The 23307-nt window shown below is 42.5% G+C and overlaps 1 protein-coding gene across 2 annotated transcripts in view; it reads right to left on the reverse strand.

The window, feature by feature from the left end:
* LOC122792944 (RIB43A-like with coiled-coils protein 2) overlaps window positions 1-23307 on the reverse strand; it is a 582834-nt gene that overhangs the window by 73531 nt on the left and 485996 nt on the right. For both annotated transcript variants that reach the window (XM_044060542.1, XM_044060534.1), the window contains exon 6: window positions 19303-19530. In XM_044060542.1, coding sequence (XP_043916477.1) covers window positions 19303-19530 — 228 coding nt within the window. The remainder of the gene's footprint in view (window positions 1-19302; window positions 19531-23307) is intronic.

The raw sequence follows: 23307 nt of genomic DNA on the forward strand, positions 1-23307 counted from the left end.
CAACATTTCAAAGGATTACCGATCATTAAGGATAATGACCCTTTTGGTATGTACCTGTACAAACACTTGTCAAATGTAGAACAACCACAATGTTGTCTCACTAAAAAAATATCAAGGGCCTAAACTCTAAAAACTACGCAGACCATCTCAATGTCCTTGTCCCTCTTTTCAGCCTCATATACGCTATTGAGAGGCAGCCTCTGTCTTGCATATGGAGCTTCAACAGATCCAGTTCTGTCAGGCCTATTTCACATTCACAAGTCCAATGGTATTATAAACACTCATTTAAGGGATCTCCATATCTTTTGCAAAATAAATATAACATGTTGAAAATATAGGTTTGTATCAAAGAGAACACCTCTTCTATAGAACTGTCTTCCAATCCATATAAAGCAAAGTACTTCTCTTACTCTATTCAAATGTAGTTTGAAAGAATGGTTGAGTAACAGAAAATTCATCTCCAGTTCAGCACCTCTGTCCCACATGAATAGAGGAAACATGAAATGTCTTAACATATCCCTGCTTGACTTATCACTGGATTAAATTATATGCAAAATACGAGGGCTAAAAACTACTATGGGAATGCAAAGTTAGTCTTCAGTACTTTTTATAGCTGTATATACCTGCTTAAAGTTGCATCATAGTGTCTTTCTGTTTACCTTCCTACTATTTTCCCCTATTCTTTGAGTCTTCCCCTCCCTCCACCGATAAATTAAGCTAAAAGTTTCTGAAACTGTAGTGATAGGACTAGAACTCCAGTTTGAATTTTTTTCCTAACTCTCCCACCCTTTTCTTGTTGTGGTTTTAAAAGGCTGTGCCTCTGTCAAAAGATGATAATCTGACTTCAAAGTCCCTCTCTCCCCTCTTTCATTGCTATTGTCTGTTGTGTAACCTATTTAAGAACATTCCCACCCATTGTTTTCCATATATCCATAATACTTCGTGCCCACCAAGCACATCAGTATTGCACTTGAATACACCTCCCTTACTATAAATTGTCTCCTGCTTATTTTCCCAGAGCTCCCATCTGCTTGGCACCCTCACCACATTCTGTTGGGGTCCTGAGTTAATCCTGCTCCATCCTTGGCAGATAAGAGATTTTATTGTTTTGCACTTCAGTTAACTGTTTAGAGTGCTGTTGCTTTATTTTTGCTTTATTTGTTGATTTTGCCTTTAAATCGTTCTAAAGGTCCTTAATATTTGAAATTGCCTTTTCAAAATCATTTAAGTTGTTTTGTTTTGTTGTACAATTACACACATATAGTGGATATAAAAAGTTTACATACCCCTGCTAAAATGCCAGGTTTTTGTGATATAAAAAAATGAGACCACAACAAATCATTTCAAAACTTTTCCCACCTTTAATGTGACCTATAACCTGTACAAATCAATTGAAAAACAAACAACTCAGGGGAAAAATATAAAAAATAAAAAAGCGTACAATACGCTGGTTGCATAAGTGTGCACACCCTTAAACTAATACTTTGTTGTGTGTGCACACCCTTAAAACTAATACTTTGTTGAAGCATCTTTTGATTTAATTACAGCATTCAGTCTTCGGGTCTATATTATAACATCGAAGTCTTAAAACTTCGAATGTTATAGTATCGAATCCTATGCACCAAACACTGAAAATAGCAAAGCTGCAGAATATCGAATACTTTCCTAAGGAAAGTATTCGGTGGGCTGTTTCTGCAGCTTCGCTATTTCCCTGACTGTGGAGCAAAGGTTATGGACCGGGTTAAGGTAAGTGTGCGAACGAAGGTGAGTGTGCGATAGGGACCTTAAGGTTAGGGAGCGGGTAAGGTGAGTGTGCGATAGGGACTTTAGGGTTAGGGAGCGGTTAAGGTGAATGTGTGATAGTTAGGGACCTTAGGTTTAGGGAGCGGGTAAGGTGAGTGTGTGGTAGTTATGGACCTTAGGGTTAGGGTTGGGTTAAGGTTAGTGGATAGCTAGTAGTGTATGTATGGTTTAGTGTAGGGTTTTGTGAAGTGTATGAGTGTGGATTATTTATTTTGGTGTGTTTGTGTTGTGTGTATGTTTGTCAGAACAGCAAAATATTTCCCTGGGAAAAAAAATTTGCTATTCTGAGTGTTCGGTTTTATGGTCTTTTGATCGAATGGGTTCGATATTATAACATTCAAAGTTTTAAGACTTCAATGTTATAATACAGACCCCAGTCTTCTTGGCTACACACCTGCCATCAATTAAAGAGACTGATTAACCCCAAATAAAGTTCAGCTGTCCTAGCAGGATTTTCCAAACATTTACTCAGTTGCCTGCTACAACAAAAGCCATGGTTCACGGAGAGCTTACTAAGCATCAAAGAGATCTCATTGTTGAAAGGTATCAGTCAGGAGAAGGGTACAAAAACATTTCCACAGCATTGGATATACCATGGAACACAGTAAAGACAGTCATCAAAAACTGGAGAAAATATGGGACAACAGTGATGTTGCAAAGAACTGGACATCGCTCCAAAATTGATGAAAAGGCAAGATGAAAACTGGTCAGGAAGCCTGCCAAGAGACCTACAGCAAAACTGAAGGAGCTGAAAGAATTTCTGGTAAGTACTGGTTGTGTACAACATGTGACAACAATCTCCTGTATTCTCCATATGTCTAGACTATGGGGTAGGGTTGCAAGATGGAAGCCTTTTCTTACACAGAATAACATCCAGGTCTGGATAAAATTTGCAAAACAATACATCAAGTCTCCCAAAAGCACGTGGGAAAATGTGTTATGGCCTGAAGAGACCAAGGTTGAACTTTTTGGCCACAATTCCAAAAGGTACGTTTGGCTCAAAGTAAATAAGTTATGTACCTACCATAACATTCCATGTTTGTTGTCCATCTCACCCTCCTTCTTGCTGGTTGGGTTTGGAGCCGCTCCTCAGCTCCGACTCGGCCGATTTACTATAGCTCGAGAGCTTTTACTGGCTCGAGACTACCCCTTATCCAAACATGCCTAGTGGCAGCTACCCAGATCTGGTTTGTAATAGCCCACACTAGACATGCACAGTAAAACACTATTTTTTTTACTACCTATACATCAAGGTAGGAAGCAAAGAGGAAAAGACAATGCATGGTTAACTAACCTGGTATGTCAAACTCAAAAAAACAGAAGCAACAAAACAAACTAAATAAATAAAAATGCTGGCAGGCAGAGTTTCAAAGGCACAAATCACTCAGGTGACGATAAACCAAAGGTGTATTTAATGATAAAAATCCACAAGAAAAACAAATAAAATGTGAGCACTTTCGTTAAACAAGTGTTACCTTCATCAGACACCATTAAAATGTAAGACAGCCATTTATACATATAAATACACTCTGATTGGGTAAGCAAAGAGAGGTAGCTAGCTAAGCAACACTGAGACAGAACATTAATTAACCCCTTGAGGACTGTGTTACAGTTGAAACTGTTGTATCTTAAATACAACTAAAACTTGTAATTAAAAGATAAATTATTAGTCTCATACTTGTGTCATGAATGATTCTAAATAGGATAAAACTAAAACCAAAGTCATTTTTAAAATCGCATGTTAAATATTCACATAATGCTAAAATGTTTACCAAAGCCAAATACAAAAGTCCTTGTGCTTAACAAATGTTTTGAGATATTTTGTTCCTTTCTAGGGCTTTTAATTTCAATACAGGAGAGCTGGATGTCCTGTCATTTATCCCTGGCCATCTATCTGCCTGTAGTAAGATTTGCCACCTTAACTCCTTTAACTCTAACTGAAGTCCCCAAGGCTTTTTGTCACTGATGTATACATGGTCTATTGCCTTAAAATGTGAAATTGTGGCCAGTATTGTCCTGAATATGCCTCGCTAAATCATTATTAATATTCTTTCTTATGGCATAGTTGTGTTCATAAATTCTAGCGTTAAATTTCCTTTCTGTTTTGCCTACATAAAATGCTAGGCATTGGTCACATGTAGCCATGTAGACCATTGCCTTGGAGTGACAGTTATATTTACCTTTTACATAATGGTCTATACCATTCACTGTAAATTTGCTGCCTGATTTCACCTTGTGGCACCAGTTACAAGACTCAGATTTGTACATCCCTACACGTCCTGTTCTAGTGTAGTTAGAACCTTTCCTAAGAAGGTCTTTTAAGTTTGAGCCCCTTCTGTATGTAACTATAGGTCTTTCTCCTATTTGTGCCCTGATGTACGAGTCATCCATTAAAATGTCCCAGTTCTTATAAAAAATGGACATCAAGTGGTATGAGTCAAAGTTGAATGTAAGCACCATAGATCTACAAAAATAACTTTTTTCCAACTCAGTTGTCCCCTCTTCAACTTCAGAGGGGCTGTTGTCTAGTGTGTTTTCCCCAACTATGGGCTTAAAATGCCCTACTCTTCTTTTACCTATCACTTCCTGCATAAGCTCATTAACCAAGTATGCTGGGTACTCCCTCCACAAGAACATAGTTTTTACATTGTCGCATTCAATAAGAAAATCTTCTCTGGAGATCATACGGGCTGCTAGAACTAGTTGCCCTTTAACTACCGACCTCTTTTGATGCTTGGGGTGGGAGCTAGTGTAATGCAGGAACAAGTTTGAGTAGGTCTCTTTCCTGTGGATCCTAGTAGCATACTTTTCATTATGTGTGTCTTTGTATAAGTGAACATCAAGGTAATTCAAATAATCCAGGTTAATCACCCAAATGAACTGCAGGAATGTAGTGGTGGTGTTAAGGTATCTCAAAAACTCTTCCAAAACAACCAGTGACCCATTCCATATCAAGCTGATATCATCTTGGTATCTATAATACAGTTTGACCTAAGCCTCACGGATGGCAGAGTCTAGGATTACAAGGTCTTTGAATAACAGTTCCAGTTCACTGTTATGTTTAATTAAAAGCTCTAAAAGGTCGAGCCCACATTTATCAAATAAGTTAACTAATTCAGTGTACAAAACAGAGTCATGCTATAAAACAGTAGGAAAGCGCCAGACCCTTAAACCTTTGGGAACCACTTTTATTCTAGTGCATTCCCTTAGGTAGGCATTTTCCAGTTGGAGTTTCTTGCATCGTGAGAATTTAACATCAAAATCTGTCAGCTTACCTTCCAAGGAAGGGCTATTGTGTTTGATGCTTCTGTTAAATGAAACCCCATTCCACACCCACTCCTCCAACTGAGGAATGTCCTTGTTAAGAGTTTCTGTTAGTCCATTTCTTCCTGCAGCATTCTGAGAGTTCCTGTTGTCAGAAAAAGTTAGTAGCATGCTCGCTTGCCTCCCCATGCTGATTCGAGTGTGCAAGAGCAGAAGTGGCACTATTCAGTCCCACATGTTCATACAGACGATCCATCCTCTGGGTAAGTTGCAGAATAAGAGCAGTAAGCTGTCCAAACTCTGAGTTATTTCCTTCATGCTCTTTGTTAGCTGTTGGTGTGCCAGACAAATCCATGCAGATATACATATAGAAGGGGCTCAAACTTAAAAGACCTTCTTAGGAAAGGTTCTAACTACATTAGAACAGGACACGTAGGGATGTACAAATGTGAGTCTTGTAACTGGTGCCACAAGGTGAAATCAGGCAGCAAATATACAGTGAATGGTATAGACCATTATGTAAAAGGTAAATATAACTGTCACTCCAAGGCAGTGGTCTACATGGCTACATGTGACCAATGCCTAGCATTTTATGTAGGCAAAACAGAAAGGTAATTTAACGCTAGAATTTATGAACACAACTATGCCATAAGAAAGAATAATAATAATAATGCTTTAGCGAGGCATATTCAGGACAATACTGGCCACAATTTCACATTTAAGGCAATAGACCATGTATACATCAGTGACAAAAAGCCTTGGGGACTTCAGTTAGAGTTAAAGGAGTTAAGGTGGCAAATCTTACTACAGGCAGATAGTTGGCCAGGGATAAATGACAGGACATTCATCTCTCCTGTATTGAAATTAAAAGCCCTAGAAAGGAACAAAATATCTCAAAACATTTGTTAAGCACAAGCACTTTTGTATGTATTTGGCTTTGGTAAACATTTTAGCATTATGTGAATATTTAACATGACATTTTAAAAATGACTTTGGTTTTAGTTTTATCCTATTTAGAATCATTCATGACACAAGTATGAGACTAATAATTTATCTTATAATTACAAGTTTTAGTTGTATTTAAGATGCAACAGTTTCAACTGTAACACAGTCCTCAAGGGGTTAATTAATGTTCTGTCTCAGTGTTGCTTAGCTAGCTGTCTCTCTTTGCTTACCCAATCAGAGTGTTTTTTATATGTATATAAATGGCTGTCTTACATTTTAATGGTGTCTGATGAAGTTAACACTTTTTTAACGAAAGCGCTCACATTTTATTTGTTTTTCTTGTGGATTTTTATCATTAAATACACCTTTGGTTTATCATCACCGGAGTGATTTGCGCCTGTGAAACTCTGCCTGCCAGCATTTTTATTTATTTAACCTGGTATGTCAGCAGGAAACTCAGCCAGTGTAACCAATATAGAGCTCCTCTCGAACTCCAGGAAGGGGGAAAGGGGGGGGGACGCAAGAAGGAAGGCGAGATGAAGGACAACAAACATGGAACGTTATGGCAGGTACATAACTTCTTTATGTTATCTTGTCCCATCTCGCCTTCATTCTTGTTGGTTGGGACCGCGTCCCCAGCACCTGATTCTTGGGTGGCTCACTGGAACAAACTCTTCAGGACCATGGAACCAAAGGATGCCCTATTCTGGGAGACCACTTCCACTTTGTAATGAGAGGATAAAGGTATGATGATTTGCCCATGTTCCTGCTGCACAGATTGAATCTAAAGGCAATTTAGCTTGGAAGGCAACAGAGGTGGCTAAGGCCCTGGCAGAATGTCCTTTGGGTCTTCCTGAAAGCTTCTTTTTACGCAAACCATATGAATAAGTGATTCTGTCTGATAGCCATTTTGATAGTCACTTTAGAAACTGGATAACCTTGCTTATTGTTAGCAAAGGATATGAACAATTGGTCTGATTTTCTGAGGTCTTCAGTACTGTGTAAATAAAAACGTAACTGTCTATGAACATCCAATTGGTGTAATTGTTCCATAATTGGAGAAGAACACAGGAAGCTCAATGGACTGATTTAAGTTATACTCAGAACAAACCTTTGGCAAGAAAGAAGGATTAGTCCTTAGAGAGACTCTGTCTTTGTAAAAAATGAGATATGGTGGGCGAATAGACAAAGCATGTAATTCAGAAACCCGTCTAGCTGAGGTTATAGCAACCAAGAAGAGGATTTTCCAAGATAGAAACTTCAAGGGGCAAGATGCTGCTGGTTCAAAAGGGGCCAGAATCATTGAAGCTAAAACAAAATTTAGGTCCCGGGGGGGGTGTTCTCTTACTGGGGGCCATAAAAGTGTTGTACCCCGTAAGAATGCTCTGCACAACGTATGGGACATAATGTTTGAACTCAAGTCTCCTGCATGAAAATTGGAGATGGCAGCCAGTTGGACCCTAATAGTAGCTACAGCTGCCCCTTTTTCAAAGGTTTCGGCCAGAAAGTCAAGAATCTTGTGAACAGGAGCCACAAAAGGGTCAATGTTATTACTTTTGGCCCAGTAAGAGAACCTTTTCCATTTGCTAGTGTAAATCCTCCTAGTAGTGGGCTTGTGAGAGGACACTAGTACGTGTTGTACAGCAGGGGAAATGTTTGGGAGCCTGGCTAAGACTGGATGTGGAATAACCAAGCAGTCAGCTTGAGAGTTTGAAGGGATGGGTGAAGCCCACCTGACTGATGCATCAGGAGGTCCGGAACTGGGTCCAGTATCCAGGGCTCCAGTTGAAGGTGATGGCGAAGAAACAGAAACCATAACTGACAAGGCCAGTAAGGTGCAATGAGGATGAGTTTGCAACTCAATGATTTTGCTTTCTGAAGTACCTTTGGAATGAGAGGGAAGGATGGAAAGGCATATAGTAGTCCCGGAGGCCAATTGTGAACAAGTGCATCCCTGGGTGACTGTCCCTGAGGGGGAACTAGGGCAAAGTAGCTGCTGCATTTGTTGTTTAGGGGAGTGGCAAAAAGATCGCAGCATGGCTGGCCCCATTTGCGGAAAATCAAGTCCGCAACTTCCTTTTTCAGGGACCACTTGTGAGGCATGAGGATAGCCCTGCTGAGCCTGTCCGCTATCACGGTGGATTTTCTGGGAATGTGCGTTCCAATCAGAAAATGCTGGGAATACATCACCCACTGCCATACTCCCGACACAAGGGGTAGGATCTAGTTCCACCCTGCTTGTTGATGTGCCATACCACTGACATATTGTCTGTCTGGATTGCAATGGTCCCTATAGGTAGAGAGTCTTGAAGTGCTTGCAATGCCAGAAGCACCGCTCTCATCTCTAGAACATTGATGCGCAAATGGTACTCGTGAGGTTGCCACATTCCATGGACAGTCCGTCCCAGATAATGCCCCCCCCTATCTGGGAAGCGTCCGTGGCTACTGTGGCTACCGAATGCGGGTTTAGAAAGGGTCTGCCCAGAGTCAATGGGGGGGGAGACAAGCCACCATAGCAGGTCCTTTTTGCAAGATTCCGTGATCAAGATCATGGGTGACATTGGCAATTCCTGGAAAGACCACTGAGCGAAAAGAAGCCACTGTAGATTCCTCATGTGGAAGCGTGCTAAAGGAACTAGCATAATAGCTGCAGCCTTTGAACCCAGTACTTGTAAGACTTGTCCTGCCTAAACTCTCATCTTGTTTATGAGAAAGGAAACTTGTTGATGAAAGGTTGACACCCTGTCTAGAGGCAGTTTTACTATCATGCATCTTGTATCTAAGTCTGCCTCTATAAAGGTAATAGACTGACAAGGCAACAAGTCAGATTTTTCATAATTTATTGTGATGCCTAACTGGGAACAAGTTTGGATTGTGTAGTCCCATGCCTTGACTAGTTGATACTCGGTGGTAGCAGTGAGGAGCCAGTCATCTAGATATTGAAACACCTGAAATCCTAGATGCCGCAGGTGAATCGTGACCACTGCCATACACTTGGTAAACACCCTGGGGGCTGTGGTGAGACCAAAGGGCAGGGCCCTGAACTGATAATGACTGGCTCCCAGCCGGAAGCTTAGGAATCTCCTGATTGCCTGTCCATTTTTATATGGTAGTATGCATCCTGGAGATCTATAGAGCACATCCAATTGTCCTGACCCAAGAAGGGAAGAATGGACTGCAGTGTCACCATCAGGAACATTGTCTTTTTAACTGATTGGTTTAGCTTGCTGAGATCCAAGATTGTTCTCCACTCTTCTGTCTTTTTTTGGAACTAAAAAGAACCTTGAGTAAGTTCTGGATCCGATATGGTCTGCGGGGACTTCCTGGATAGCTCTTTTTTTATCAATTTTTGAACCTCTATGATTGCATGATCTCGAAGACTGGGCGGAACATCTGGGATAGAATGTTTGTCTTTTGAGGGGGGCTGAGAAAAGGGAATTTTGTAACCCCTAGGTATTATCGACAGTACCCATGATTCTCTCGTGATAAATTGCCAGGCTGCTGGGTACAGTGATAGTCTTCCCCCAACTGCCTCCAGAGGTGGACAGCCAGGCCTCCCTTCAGGAGTGCTGGAAGGGCCTATCAGAGAACGTAGCTCTGTCGCCCTGCTGTTGCAGACCCCCTCTGCCATGACGGTGGTGTCTTCCATTGTTGTTGCCCCCTCTGCCCCTGGGGGAAAAGTCACCAAGTGTGTCAGGCGAAGATCCCTGGGATTTTCTGAACCACATTTTTTCACTCTTTTGACCCTTAGGATAGGGTCTAGATGGAGTGGAAAAACAGATGCCTATGGCAGAGAGAGTCTTGCCATCCTGTTCACACCTGGTGAGAGTCTCTTTTACCTCAGGCCCGAACAAGGACGAGCCATCAAAAGGGGTGATGGTAAATAAAGACTTAAAGGGTTCTGCAAATTGACAAAGGTGCATCCAGGAGTGTCTGCACAAAGCTACTCCAGTACATGCTGCCCTACTCGCTCCATCTGCCACATAAGAAATGAGCCTCATGGAGGAGGTTACCATGGAGGTCAAGGTTGCAAGCTGGGAAGCTGCCCGGTTCCCAACTCCCTCAGCTGTAGGATCTTGCAGGGTATCTCCTAGCTCCTTCAGGAGATCCCTCTAAAGTAGAGTGAAATGTGACAAGTAATTCAGTGATCTGAGAGTAAAAGTTGCTGAAGAAAACATACGCTTCCAATACCTGTCCATCGTACGAGACTCTTTGTTCGGGGGATGGACAGATGAAGAAGTTTCTGCAAGTTCCTTCTTGGTGGCTGCTTCCACCACCATGGCATCAACAGGGACTCCCTTGGAGAGGAAAGACATCTTCTGGAGCTGTAATAAATTTGTTAGGTCTCCTCAGAACAGGTTCCATGGTCTTTGAAGTGCTCCATGCCTTTCGACTCACTACAGACAAAAGAGAGTCGAAAGGCAGAGACACCCAAGAGGTGGAGGGTCAGGAACCAAATGCATCCTGGCATAAGGACTCATCCTCAGAAGGGGCTAGACACTTCCAGCCACCCCTCTATCTAAGGATTTCCAGAATGTCTGAAAAGGAGACATCCTCAGAGGGGGAACGTGGGGAACCTTCTGACTCATCCAAGTCCATATCCAAAGTGACAGACTCAGGGGAGTCTAGATGCTTCCTCTTACACTTCTTCTTCAGAGGAACCTCCTCCAAATGCTCGGGGGAGGTTTTGGAAGAAGTGGTCACCCAGTGGGGTGTCCTGGGGTACAGGTTCCCTATGCTTGGCAGGAGGAGGGACAAAGGCAAGCACAGGCACTGAGGGAGAAGGAGCCAATGTAGCCGAGGGTGGAATAGACTCAGGAGACAGCACGCTCATCATCACCTCTAACGCGCCATGGTCCTGAGTCGAAGGAGCCTCCAGCTCTGAAGAGCCCGGAGATCTCCTTCGAACCGGGAGCGAAGGCTCTGAGGCTGATGTAGGAGCTGAGCTCACCTGCGCTGAAGCTCCGAGAGGGAGAGCGGGGTCGGACAAGAGTCTGATGCCATTTCCCCCCTCGGAGCCGGCAAGAGAACTTCGGTGCCCAGACCCCTCGATGGACTGAGACATCAAGATCAAGCGGTCATTGGAACTGATAAGGAAGAAGAAACCGGAGTCGATGGTTCCACCATCACGACCTCCACGCACTCCAGCTTCAAGCTCAAGAGAGTTGGAGGAGGAATCGATGGAAAAGCTGGGAGGGCCGAAGGAGCCAAATCCTTATGGGCTGGGCTCAAGAGTAATTTAGCAAGTGCCTGTGACTTGAGGAGCCTGTTGACCACTCTCTCCACATCGTGATCTGAAAGTCTAGAGGATTGAGAGGAGTGTGAAGAGGACAGGTGACTGCCTGCTCCAGGTTACAGCAGGGGAGATTGTGGAGCGGGACGGACCGGCTCCAAAGAAGGAGACCTTGATCTCTTATGGATCCTGATTGGCTCTGAGGAAACAGATGGAGCCACCGGAGACTTAGCTTTGTCGGAGCCAATGCTGGTGTCTGACAGAGCTGAAGGCTTCTCAGTCATTTTTTTCTGTTCCGAGCTCGGAATTGATGGCTTGGAGTGTTTCTCAGACACTTTGGCTGGCTGAGGACCCTGAGATAAGGCATTTTGAGCATTCTTCAGGAGGTCATGTAAAATAAGCTTATTTTTTCTTTCCTGCAGGACTGTGGAACTGAAAGCATGACAGATCGAGCAAGAGTCCTGCAGGTGAACAGCTCCTAAACAATAAACGCAACTTGTGTGCCCATCCGTAAGGGACATTGTTTGGCAACACGAGTCACATTTTTTATACCCAGAGGGTTTAGACTCTTTAGACATAATGAGCACTAATCAGGAAGAAGTTTCCATGGAAAGAAAATGGATAACTATCACTCACAGCCTACAGCAAGTAGAAGCAAACAGGCTGATAACCACAAAGGAAAAAAACTTAAATTTTTTTTCTTTTTTTTTTTTTTTTTGAAAAGAAGAAGAAGGAGGAAAGGGGAGAGCCTCTAACTTAAATGGCAACTCCCCTGATGGTAGAGCCTCTAACTTAAACGGCAATCCCAGAGAAGGGGTGAGGAAAGGGAAGAGCCCTCTAACTTAAATGGGCTCTAAGGGGAAAGCAGGTCTGAAAGAAAAAAACGACAGCCAAAAACACCACAAAGAGCAGAGAAAGGGGTCATTAGACTAACGAAGAAAGAAGCACACACTAACAATTCACTATAACCAGTAAAATTACCAAAATTTAGGAAGAAACTAGAAAGAAGAAAGTACTTAGCCTAAGCCAGTATGGAGCAATCTCAACGCTGCAAGAGGCAAACGAGGTCTAGGTAGCTGTCACTAGGCATGTTGGGATAAGGGGTAGCCTCGAGCCAGTAAAAGCCCTTGAGCTATACTAAATCGGCCAAGTTGGAGCCGAGGATTGGCTCCAAACCCAATTAGCAAGAACAAAGGTGAGATGGGACAACATAACAGCAACACTTTGCATCACCAAAAGAACACCATACTGATGGTGAAGCATGGTGGTGGCAACATCATGCCTTGGGGTTGCTTTTCTTCAGCTGGAACTGGGGCTTTAGTTAAGCTGAAGAATTTTATGAACAGTTCCAAATACCAGTCACTTTTGGCCCAAAACCTTCAGGCATTTGCTAGAAAGCTGAAGGTAAAGAGGAATGTCACCTTTCAACATGACAATGACCCCAAGCATGCATCCAAATCAACAAAAGAATGGCTTCAACAGAAGAAACTTAAAGTTTTGGAATGGCCCAGCCAGAACCCATACCTAAATCCAACAGAAATATCTGTGGGGTGACCTGAAGAGGGCTGTGCACAAGAGATGCCCTCACAATCTGACAGATTTGGAGCGCTTTTGCAAGGAAGAGTAGGCAAATATTGCCAAGTCAAGATGTGCCATGCTTATAGATTCCTACCCAAAAAGACTGAATGTTGTAAATAAATCAAAAGGTGCTTCAATAAAGTATTAGTTTAAGGGTGTGCACACACAACAATGTTTTAGTTTAAGGGTGTGCACACTTACAAAACCAGCATATTGTATGTTTTTTATTTTTTGTTGTTTTTTCCCCTAACAGATTTGTTTGTTTTTCAATTGAATTGTACAGATTATATGTCACATTAAAGGTGGGAAACGTTTTGAAATGATTTATTTTGGTCTTATTTTTTATATCACAAAAACATGGCATTTTAACAGGGGTTTATAACTTTTTATATCCACTGTATGTAATCCTTCTTGGTGTTATTACATCAGGAGGTTAGTAGTGCCCTGCACAGATGCAAATGCACAGAAAGTAAATGTTATCAATAAAACTTCCCTTACAACTGAAACCTGTAACTTAGTGTGGCTAGAACAAAGCCATTGCATGGACAGAAGCTCAGAGCAGCTAGTTTGCACATTAAACAACACTACTATCAAGTCTTAGCCCAATCTAACCTAGTCTAGTGCCAAACTCCAGAGACGACCCAAGGGACCTCTGTATAACCCAGTCCATGACCTACAGTAGCCCACACAAATACAAGTCTGGACAACATGGATATGCAATTTCCAAATGTCTCTGTATCCAGCTTGGTAGATGTGGGCATCCCAAGACAATGTAGCATGCACACACGCACTACATCCACAACATAATGTCAACCACACACATAGACCAAATTTTGCTGAGGCAATAAAAAACAATTTTCCAAAACCTCTAAGACCTCCTAAAACCTATAAATAGCAATGCCTTTCCTCAGTACTCTCTAAAGCACTCACCAAAAGCAACACCAAGCACCACATGTGTACCTACTTACAGTAGAGCCCCAAGAGCAAAGCCTATAAGGCAAGCCAATACATTATCCGGGACTCTATTGTATGACACACACATGCCCCTCTCACCAGACTGAACAAAGAGAAAAATAATGATTAGTCATTTATCTGGAGACAGGATCTGCCAAGTTACACATGCTATGAAGTCACTACACCACCAGTATCAGTATGATTCTATCATAATCTACATGGGTGTTAACGACCTGAACTATACTTTGCTGGACTATATGCAGAAAGACATTGTTGATCTCTCTGAATATGTGTCTCAGGCAGGTATGTGCCTTGCATTGAGCAGCATTTTACCTTCACCAAGGATGATGACACAGTATGAACAAAAGATGACTGAAACTGGCTTATTTTCTGATGTCTTTCCTGGGGAATTCAATGTCTGTCAGCATGGGAAGACAGGTTAGTCTGCACATGTCCCCCTGGGATTCCAAACGTTGGCTAGAAACTGTATCCACCCCCTTACAGCCTTTGTTAGGTAATGCCAAATTGACAAAACTACTGACATAGCAAATAAAACTCAAAGAAACCTAAGGGTATTACTGCTCAATGCTAGGAGACTAAACAAGAAACTCCAAATACTGGACATAGAAATGAGCAATATGGGAGAGCGTACCCCCCCCCCCTTTGTCACATCCTCACTGGTGAGGTCAGACCACAAAGTTATCTTATTTGAAATAAAAATAAACTTGGTAACCCTAGCAAACCCTGTAACAGTTAAGAACTATTGAAAAGCAAAATACATCCCCTCCCAAACCAGAGTTCAGAGCAACCTATGCGGAATTGTTCACAGAGACCCTGTACAACAATGTAAATGCTTATAAAGAGGCTGCTGTACCTACTAGAATTAAGTCCAAAACAAAATCTAAAAAAAAAAAAAAAAAACCTACTGGAGGAATCTTAACCTTATTAGGTTATATAATAAAAGGAAGAAAGTCATGGCTAAAATCAGGAACAGCAACTCCCATAATGATAGCAGCTCTCAAATTAAACTAAGCAGGAAACAAACATAACTACTTTAGTCCAACAGGGCCAATTACAAGGTCAAGGTAGCCTCACAGGCTAAAGACAACTGCAAGGCCTTCTATAGCTATGTCCAAAACCTCAAAGGCAGCACACATCAGTGTGCCAAATTGGTGTTAAGTAGTTCCAACATCACTGAGCAGAGCAACATAGTGAATTTTCTATCTGACAAATTCAGCTCAAACCTCACCTCCACCCCCACCCCACCTCCCCTCAAAAAATACCTACTAGCATACCCCCTAACAATTAACAAGCAGCAGGACCTGGTGGCACTCACTAATGCCAAGAACACAGCCTCAGTGGGCCCTGACAATATCCCAGGATGCCTCCTAAATAGCTTGAAACACGACCTATCAGGACCACTTGAGTCACTTTTCAGCTTTATCCTCAAAACAAGCTTTGTACCATGAGAATGGAGGACTGCAATGGTTATCCCACTTTACATGGCTGGACTATCAACCAACCACGGAAACTGCAGAATTGTTAGTCTGACTAGTCTAATATGCAAAGCCATGGAATGAATTATTATGGAAATGATGAACAAAGACATAGGCTACCTTCAGACACTGGACCCAACCCAGTTTGGTATTGCCAAGTAAAGGTCATGCCTACTAAATCTCATGTACTTCTTTGAGAACGTCACCAAGGCAATGAATGAGAGGAAGAGGGTGCATACCACCTACCTGGACCTAGCTAAGGAGTTTGATACAATATTTCACTTGGATATAGTTGACAAACTCGCTGAACTGGACATAAACCTGTAACTCGCTAGACTGCCAGCTGGCTCAGAGACAGGACCCAGGAAGTCAGGATTGATGATATCACCTCCACCAAGACACCAGTCACCAGCAGGGTATCTCAGGGCTCCTTGCTGGGGTCACTTCTATTTGTCCCCTACTTCTCAAAGGTAAAAGTCAATGTCAAGGGCCTCTGGCTGACCAACTGTGAGATGACTGCAAATTGGGAGCTATTGTAGATTCCCCCCATACAAAAAACATCCTACAAGAGGGTGTAACACAGACAAATGACTGGTGCCAAATTTATGGACTAAAATCATTGCCAAGAAATGTATTACAGTGCCTTTGGGGAAAACTACCAATAAGACACCCTTAAGAGCTGACCTGGTAGTCAGGGATCTTGGAACATATGTAGGCAGTAATCCTGCCTTTGACCAGCATGAGGCCATGGTAGTAAGAAAATCATTCTATGCTGCCCAACTTATAAGTAAGGGAATGGCATCCAGATTCAAGGAAGTCACAGCGCTACTTTATTCAGCCTTTATCAGACCCATCATTTAGTATAATGGCCCTTTTAGCATGCACCTGACCAGACATGTGCAACAGCCGGAATGTCCACAAAGGTACCTTACCAGGTGAACCCAAGGCATAAACACGTTGTCCTATGCAGATTACCTTAAAGCCCTAACTCTACACTCTGTCTCTTACAGGTTAAAGAGAGGCGATCTATGCCTCGCATACAAGGCATCCTCAGATCCAGCTCTGATGGAACTTTTGCACATCTGCAAAATGAGCAGCATGAGAACCACTAGATCCAAGGATTTAAATTATGCTTGTAACATAAATAAGACATGTTGGCGAGACAGATATGTTTCTCAGAGCATCCCTAAGAGTAAGAAGGAGTGAGCCCCATACTGGAAACACTCCCCCCTCAGCTTAAACAAGCAAATAAGACTCCTTGTGAAGTCCTCCAAAGCTAACTAGGAATCCAGATTAGCTTCCTCAACTAAGAACAACCATAAAGTGTTCTTTAGTTACATCTGTAACCTAAAAGGAAAGGCTCTGATTTGTGCCAAACTGGTAGTTAATGATACCACATATACTGAGCCTGTGGACATTGCCAACCTGTTAGCTGACAGGTTCTTTGAAACTTCATGCCCCATCCCAACCACACTTACCCCAAGACATCCCTGCCACCCGTCCTGTACCCTGTATCGCTAAACAGCAGGTTGTGAACACCCTCTCTAAGGTCAAAAACACAGCATCCATGGGACCTAATAATATCCCAGGCTGCATCCTACATGGGCTCAAACAAGAATTAGCAACGTCATTGGGTACTTTTATCAATCATAGTCTAGGCACTGGTTTCATCCCAGCTGAATAGAAAAAGGCGGCAGTTATCCCCTAGCACAAAGGTGGTGCTTCCACTGACCCCGGGAACTATAAGCCTATTAGCCTGACTAGCCTTATCTGCAAGGCCATGGAGAGAATCATCATGGACCTTATCAACAAAGACACTGGTAACATCCAAACACTTGACCCTACTCAATTTGGATTTGTTGAAGGGCGATCATGCCTGTTAAACCTGGTGGACTTCTTTGAGACAGTCACCAAGGCCCTTGATTAGGGAAAATCTGTGCACACAGCCTACCTAGACTTAGCCAAGGCTTTTGACACTATTCCCCATTCAGGCATAATTGACAAACTCACCCACCTAGGTATCAACCCATATATAATTAGATGGGTGCTAACTGGCTCACTGGTAGAACCCATATAGTCAAAACAGGGGACTCCACCTCCAACAGCAGACCTGTAACCAGTGGTTACAGGAATCAGTCCTGGGACTTCTACCATTTGGAATCTATCTCTCCAAAGTGCAAGCTAAAACTAAAGGTCCATGGCTGACAAAGTTTGCTGATGACTGCAAACTGGGAGTGGTCATACAATCTCCAAATGATGTCAAAATCCTACACAAACAAATGACTGGTGCCAAAGTCACGGCCTTAAACTCAATGCAAAAAAAATGTATTATCATCCCTTTCAGTAAGAGTGATGTTACTGCTAACTACCACATCAATAACAACACCCTGAGTACGCACTCAGTGGTGAGAGACCTGGGCACACAGGTTGATAACAACCTTACCTTTGACCACCATGTCTCCACAGTGGTAAGAAGGGCATTCTATACTGCTCATCTCATCAGTAAGGGCAATGCCTCCAGAAAAAAAGAAGTTATAACCTCCCTGTACTCTTCCCAAATTAGGCCAATAATTGAGTACAAAGTCCCTTTTGGTATGTACCTTTCAAAGCACCTGCAGCAATTGGAGAGGCCACAAAGGTTCTTCACAAGGAAAATTCAAGGTCTTCATTATCTGTCCCATGAGGACCATCTGAAATCACTGTCACTTTATTCTGTTTCATACAGACTGCTCAGAGGTGATCTCTGTTTTGCATATAAGGCAATCTTTGACCCTGCTTTACTGGAAATGTTGCATATCCATAAGTCAAATGGTACATGGGTTACTCGCTCTAATGGCCTTAATCTGGTATATGACACTAATAGAACCTGCTGCAGGGACAGATTTGTCTCCCAGAAGTTACCACACCTTTGGAACAGACCTCCACTTCATGTCAAGCAGAGCACCTCAATGGCCCTCTTCAAACGCAATCTGGACAATGGGATGGGTAAGTTCACCCCAGGGGTTCCACCTATGTCACTCTTGGACAGGGGCGATAGGTGCTGATTGTGGAAATAAGGGTAAAACTTGGCTAGGCTTGTAAAGGCACTAGGGTCATCAGCCTAGTGACCTCCTATTATCCTGTGATCCTATGTTCTGGAACAGGCTCCCCATCCAGTTGAAGTCCATCCCTTTCCCTATTTAACCATAACCTTGACCAAAGGATGGAAAATCAGAAATTCACCCCTGGTGTGCCCCCCCCCCCCCCCATGTCTCTGACACACAGAAGCAAAAAGTAAAGCCCAAATTAACATACCTTCACATAACCTCTAGAAACTTTCTAACTAACATACCCCTCCAAATAAATGCCCATATTACATAGGGAACACAATTGGGCTGGATTGCATGGTTAGGCTTATAAAGGCCCTGGTGGTCGTTAGCCTAGAATATGCCTATGAACCTATAAGATGTCAGATCAATAACCTAGTAAGCTCCTATGAACCCATGATAACAATGTTAAATATGAACATTTAAATGACATTCTGAATTCCTGTACAACCTATGATAACAATGTTAAAAGTGAACATTAAATGACATTCTAAATTCCTGTACAAACTATGATAACAATATTAAAGAATATTTAAGTGACATTCTGAAATCCTGTACAGCAATCTACTGAAACAATGTAAAATATTAGCATTGGTCTACTACTGTTCATTATGTGGTTATGCATATTTGTTTTTAACCAATGCAGTTGCTCAAACTGGTTAAGTGGTATTTAAAATGCTGAAGTTTTAATTGTATTATTTAGATGCAATTTTGCTATAAAAAGCTAAAGAAAAATCTCCTGCACTGACACACCAGCCTTTGCAACTTTTTTTTTTAAACTGCATTCCCCATAACAGAATTCTAACAGACAAATAAACCAAGAACGATTATTGGATTTGCTGCATTCTGTATAATATGAAGAAAACAAAGATCATCTCGAAAGTGTCACAATAAACAATGATATAGCACATAAATTGCACATTTTCTGCTTGCTACTTTTTACCTTCTTTTCCTGGCACTGTTCCTCCTGAGCTTTTCGTATTTCTTCCAATTGCTGTGGTGTCATACCCTTCCAACGGTCTGTGATAACCCGATGTGACCCAAATACACTGTTTGCTGTCGCAGGGTTCTCAGTTAGAATATTACTTGTTAAGTGGTTGTACATTTCAGCAAAATTTTCCTCCTGAGTTCTCTGCTTTTCCACCCTCTGCTTTTCAGTTAACTCAGCTTCCTAGAAGGCACCAGAGATGGGTTTCAAAAATAAAAAATGAAAATTCTGAAATTGGTATCAGATGAAAAATGTTCATCACAAGCATAATTTAGTTTTAGGAGCTACATGGAAGGTTAACAAATGTTTTATAATATAAGGAAATGGTTTGCAAAAACAACAATCAGACAAAAAATATAGTGAAAGCAGGGATATTTGGAGGACTGTTCCTTTAAAAGAAAATGAAATGGGACATTTCACATTTGTGATGTAATTATAAAGTAGAACTGAGAATCAAGACACAACTAGTCTAATTGTCATTCAGACTTTACGCTGCCTCTCTTCAGTTTTTTTCATATATATATATATATATATATATATATATATATATATATATATGCATCAAATATGAGAAAGCATATTTCATGTACATAAGCATGTGTAAATTGTTAAATATTTTTTTCATTGCCAGCTACTGTGTTTTCAGGCTCTGGTGGTGTTCTTTAACTATTAGACCTCTCCCAAACCATGCCCGGCTGAAAAATCTAGTACCCCTTGTGGAAGGGGGAACTCGGGAGCAGAGATTTTATATTTCATGGGCAAGGCAGGAAAGCCAGGGTAGTCTTGGCACATTATCCTTGGGAACTGTTAAGATTTTTTGTGTGTTAGGCATATGACCCTCCCATTTTGGTTAATAGGAGCACTGTATTGCAATGCCTGTGGGGCTAAGCTCAGGACAGGTTTATACTTCCACACAACTGTGATGCTTGGCTGTAGTGTGGGTACTCTTTGGCTGAGCTTATCCCCAACTCCATGTGTCTTTGGAGTGCTTTTATGTCCTTCCACAAGACAGTGCTTCTGTAGCAAAAATCAGGTAACCCCCTATCTTGGGAAGAATGAGGTGGTATCAGCTGCTCATTCCCATCTCTGCTCTGCCATCTCCTGCAGTACATGGACCACTAGTCCAATTTCATCATCTGGGCTCACTTAGGACTGTATTTCACTGTGCCACAAAGTCACTCAACGCTAAACATGTGACTGCAAACCATGTCACTTCTGAACTGTGAAATAGAAATTAAAGTTATGTACTTACCATAATGATAGATCTGAATGTCAGCAGGTCAGTTCTAGTTAACTGCAATTAGATGGCTCATCTAAAACTTTCCCAGGCTAGTAAACCCTTCTTTCCCTTTAACCATAATGCTCTGTGAAAAGGCCTTTTTTGCCAGTTTTCTGATGTGCTGTGCAAAGTGAATGAAGCACAAAAAAAAGAAGTTATGTATTCACCATAACATTCCATCTGAGTAGTTATACTTCATTTTTCTGCAACCTGTGGGTATACGAATCCGAGCTGGCAACTTTTTTTTTTTTTTTTAGCATCTGCTCCAAGCTCCTCCCCTTACCCATAATGCCCTACCATCTCCTATCTTCCCTCAGATCGAGTTTGCTGCAACTAACAATATATATGCAACTCAACCCAATAAACCAAACCTGAAAACAGGATAAGGTCCAGGGGACGGAGGGAGGGAATGTTGCAGAAAAATGAAGTATAACTTCTCAGATGGAATGTTATGGTGAGTCCATAACTTCTTTATCTGAAGTAGTTAACTTCATTTTATCTGCAACCTGTGGGACAGAGTCCCCAGCTACTCCGATCCTGGGAGGCCCTTATGGAAGGATATTCCTGAGCACTGCAGAGCCAAAGGATGCTCTACCCCTCGAAATCAGATCCAATTTGTAAAGGGAAGTGAAGGTATGTGAATTGGCCCATGTCGCTGCTGCACAAATATCATCCAAAGGTACCCTGGACCAAAAAGCAGCGGAAGTCGCCATGGACCTGGTAGAGTGAGCCTTAATTATACCAGGAGGAGATAAATGTTTTGCTTTGTAGGCATGTGAAATGCAAAGAGTGATCCATCTGGCTAAAGAAACTTTAGAAATAGCTTTTCCCATAAACGCTTTGGAAAAGTAAACAAAAATTGGTCAGTCATGTGGAAAGACTTAGTTCTATGAAGATAAAAACGAGGTTGTCTATGAACATCTAACAAATGGAGTTTGTATTCACCTTTATTTTGGAAGTTGGGAAAGAAAACGGGCAGATTAATGGACTGGCTTATGTTTGCTTCAGATGCCACTTTAGGTAAGAAGGAAGGATTGATACGGAGGGAGACCCTATCTTTATGGAAGACCAAATACGGAGGCACGGCAGACAGAGCTTGAAGCTCAGAAACTCTCCTAGCCGATGTGATGGCGACTAGGAAAGCTGTCTTCCAGGACAAAAATTTGAAGTCCACCGAAGCTGCAGGTTCGAAACGAGGGGCCATCAATGCCTGTAAAACAAAAGTAAGGTCCCAAGAATCCTTGACAGGGGGCTGTAGCAGAAAGGCACCTTTAAGAAAAGCCTTACACAGCCTAGAGGAGGCTAAGGCCATGTTGTCTTCACCAACATGAAAACTGGAAATGGCTGCCAATTGTACTTTCACTGTGGAGGAACTAGCTTCTTGCTGAAAGATACTAGACAGGAAGTCCAACACTGTTGGAACAGGGGCTGTAAAGGGATCTATTTTTCTTTGTGAGGCCCAAATGGAAAAGCGTTTCCATTTACTGTAATAAAGTTTCCTAGTGGAGTCTTTAAGAGAGGCCATCAGAATGGATTTTACCTGGTATGAAAGACCGGGAGTCCTGGCAATTAACGGAACTGGAGCAACCAAGCTGTTAGCTTGAGGATGCCCAGATCGGGTGGACATATCCCCGACGGCTGGGAAATTAGATCCGGGCCGGGATCCAGAACCCACGGGGGAGCTAAGAGATGAGACCAAAGGAATGGGAACCAAACCTGACGAGGCCAGAACGGGACAATGAGGATCACTCTGCACCGTAGTCGGCAAGCTTTCTGAAGAAACTTCGGAATGAGAGGTAAAGGTGGATAAGCATACAGAAGCCCGGGGGGGCCAAGCATGGACTAGAGCGTCTCTGGGGATTTCCCCTGCTGAGGGAATCAGAGCGAAGAACTCGCTGCACTTCGCGTTGGAAGGAGATGCGAAAAGATCGCAGCAAGGCTGACCCCATGCAAGGAAAATCACCTCCGCTACTGACTGTTTCAGACACCACTCATAAGGCATCAGAATGGCCTGGCTCAATCTGTCCACTAAAATGTTGGTGCGCCCTGGGATGTGTGTTGCTATCAGAAACCGACCGGTGGAAATTGCCCATTCCCACACTCTCATGGCCTTGCGACATAGAGGGTAGGATCTGGTTCCCCCCTGCTTGTTGATATACCAGACGACCGACATGTTGTCTGACTGAATTGCAATCAATCTGAGAGGGAGGACTGTGTGAAAGGCTTCCAACGCTAAAAGCACTGCCCTCATCTCTAGAACATTTATGTGCAAATTGGTCTCTGTCTGGGACCACGTGCCTTGGACTGTCCTTCCCGAACAGTGTCCCCCCCACCCGAGTTGGGAGGCATCAGTGGTCACTCTGGTTTGGACTGGGGGTGATGCAAATGGGCGTCCTTTTGATATCTCCGGTGAAGTTAACCACCAAAGAAGAGATGTCCTGCAGACGTTACTGATCTTGATCAGAAATTCCATAGGTAGGTCTAGCCAAGACCACTGAATGTCCAGAGTCCATTTAAGAACCCACATGTGAAGGAGCACATAAGGGAGAATAGACATGGCAGCAGCCATGGAGCCCAGAGGCCGGAGAACCTTGCTCGCCTTTGAAGACTTGGAGTTCACTATCTGAGCTATGTGGCACCTGAGATGTAGAATCCTGTCTGGAGTTAGGAATACCTTCATC

The sequence above is a fragment of the Protopterus annectens genome, chromosome 1.part0, assembly GCF_019279795.1.
Source record: "Protopterus annectens isolate FY-2018-M chromosome 1.part0, PAN1.0, whole genome shotgun sequence".
Lineage (NCBI taxonomy): Eukaryota > Metazoa > Chordata > Ceratodontiformes > Protopteridae > Protopterus > Protopterus annectens.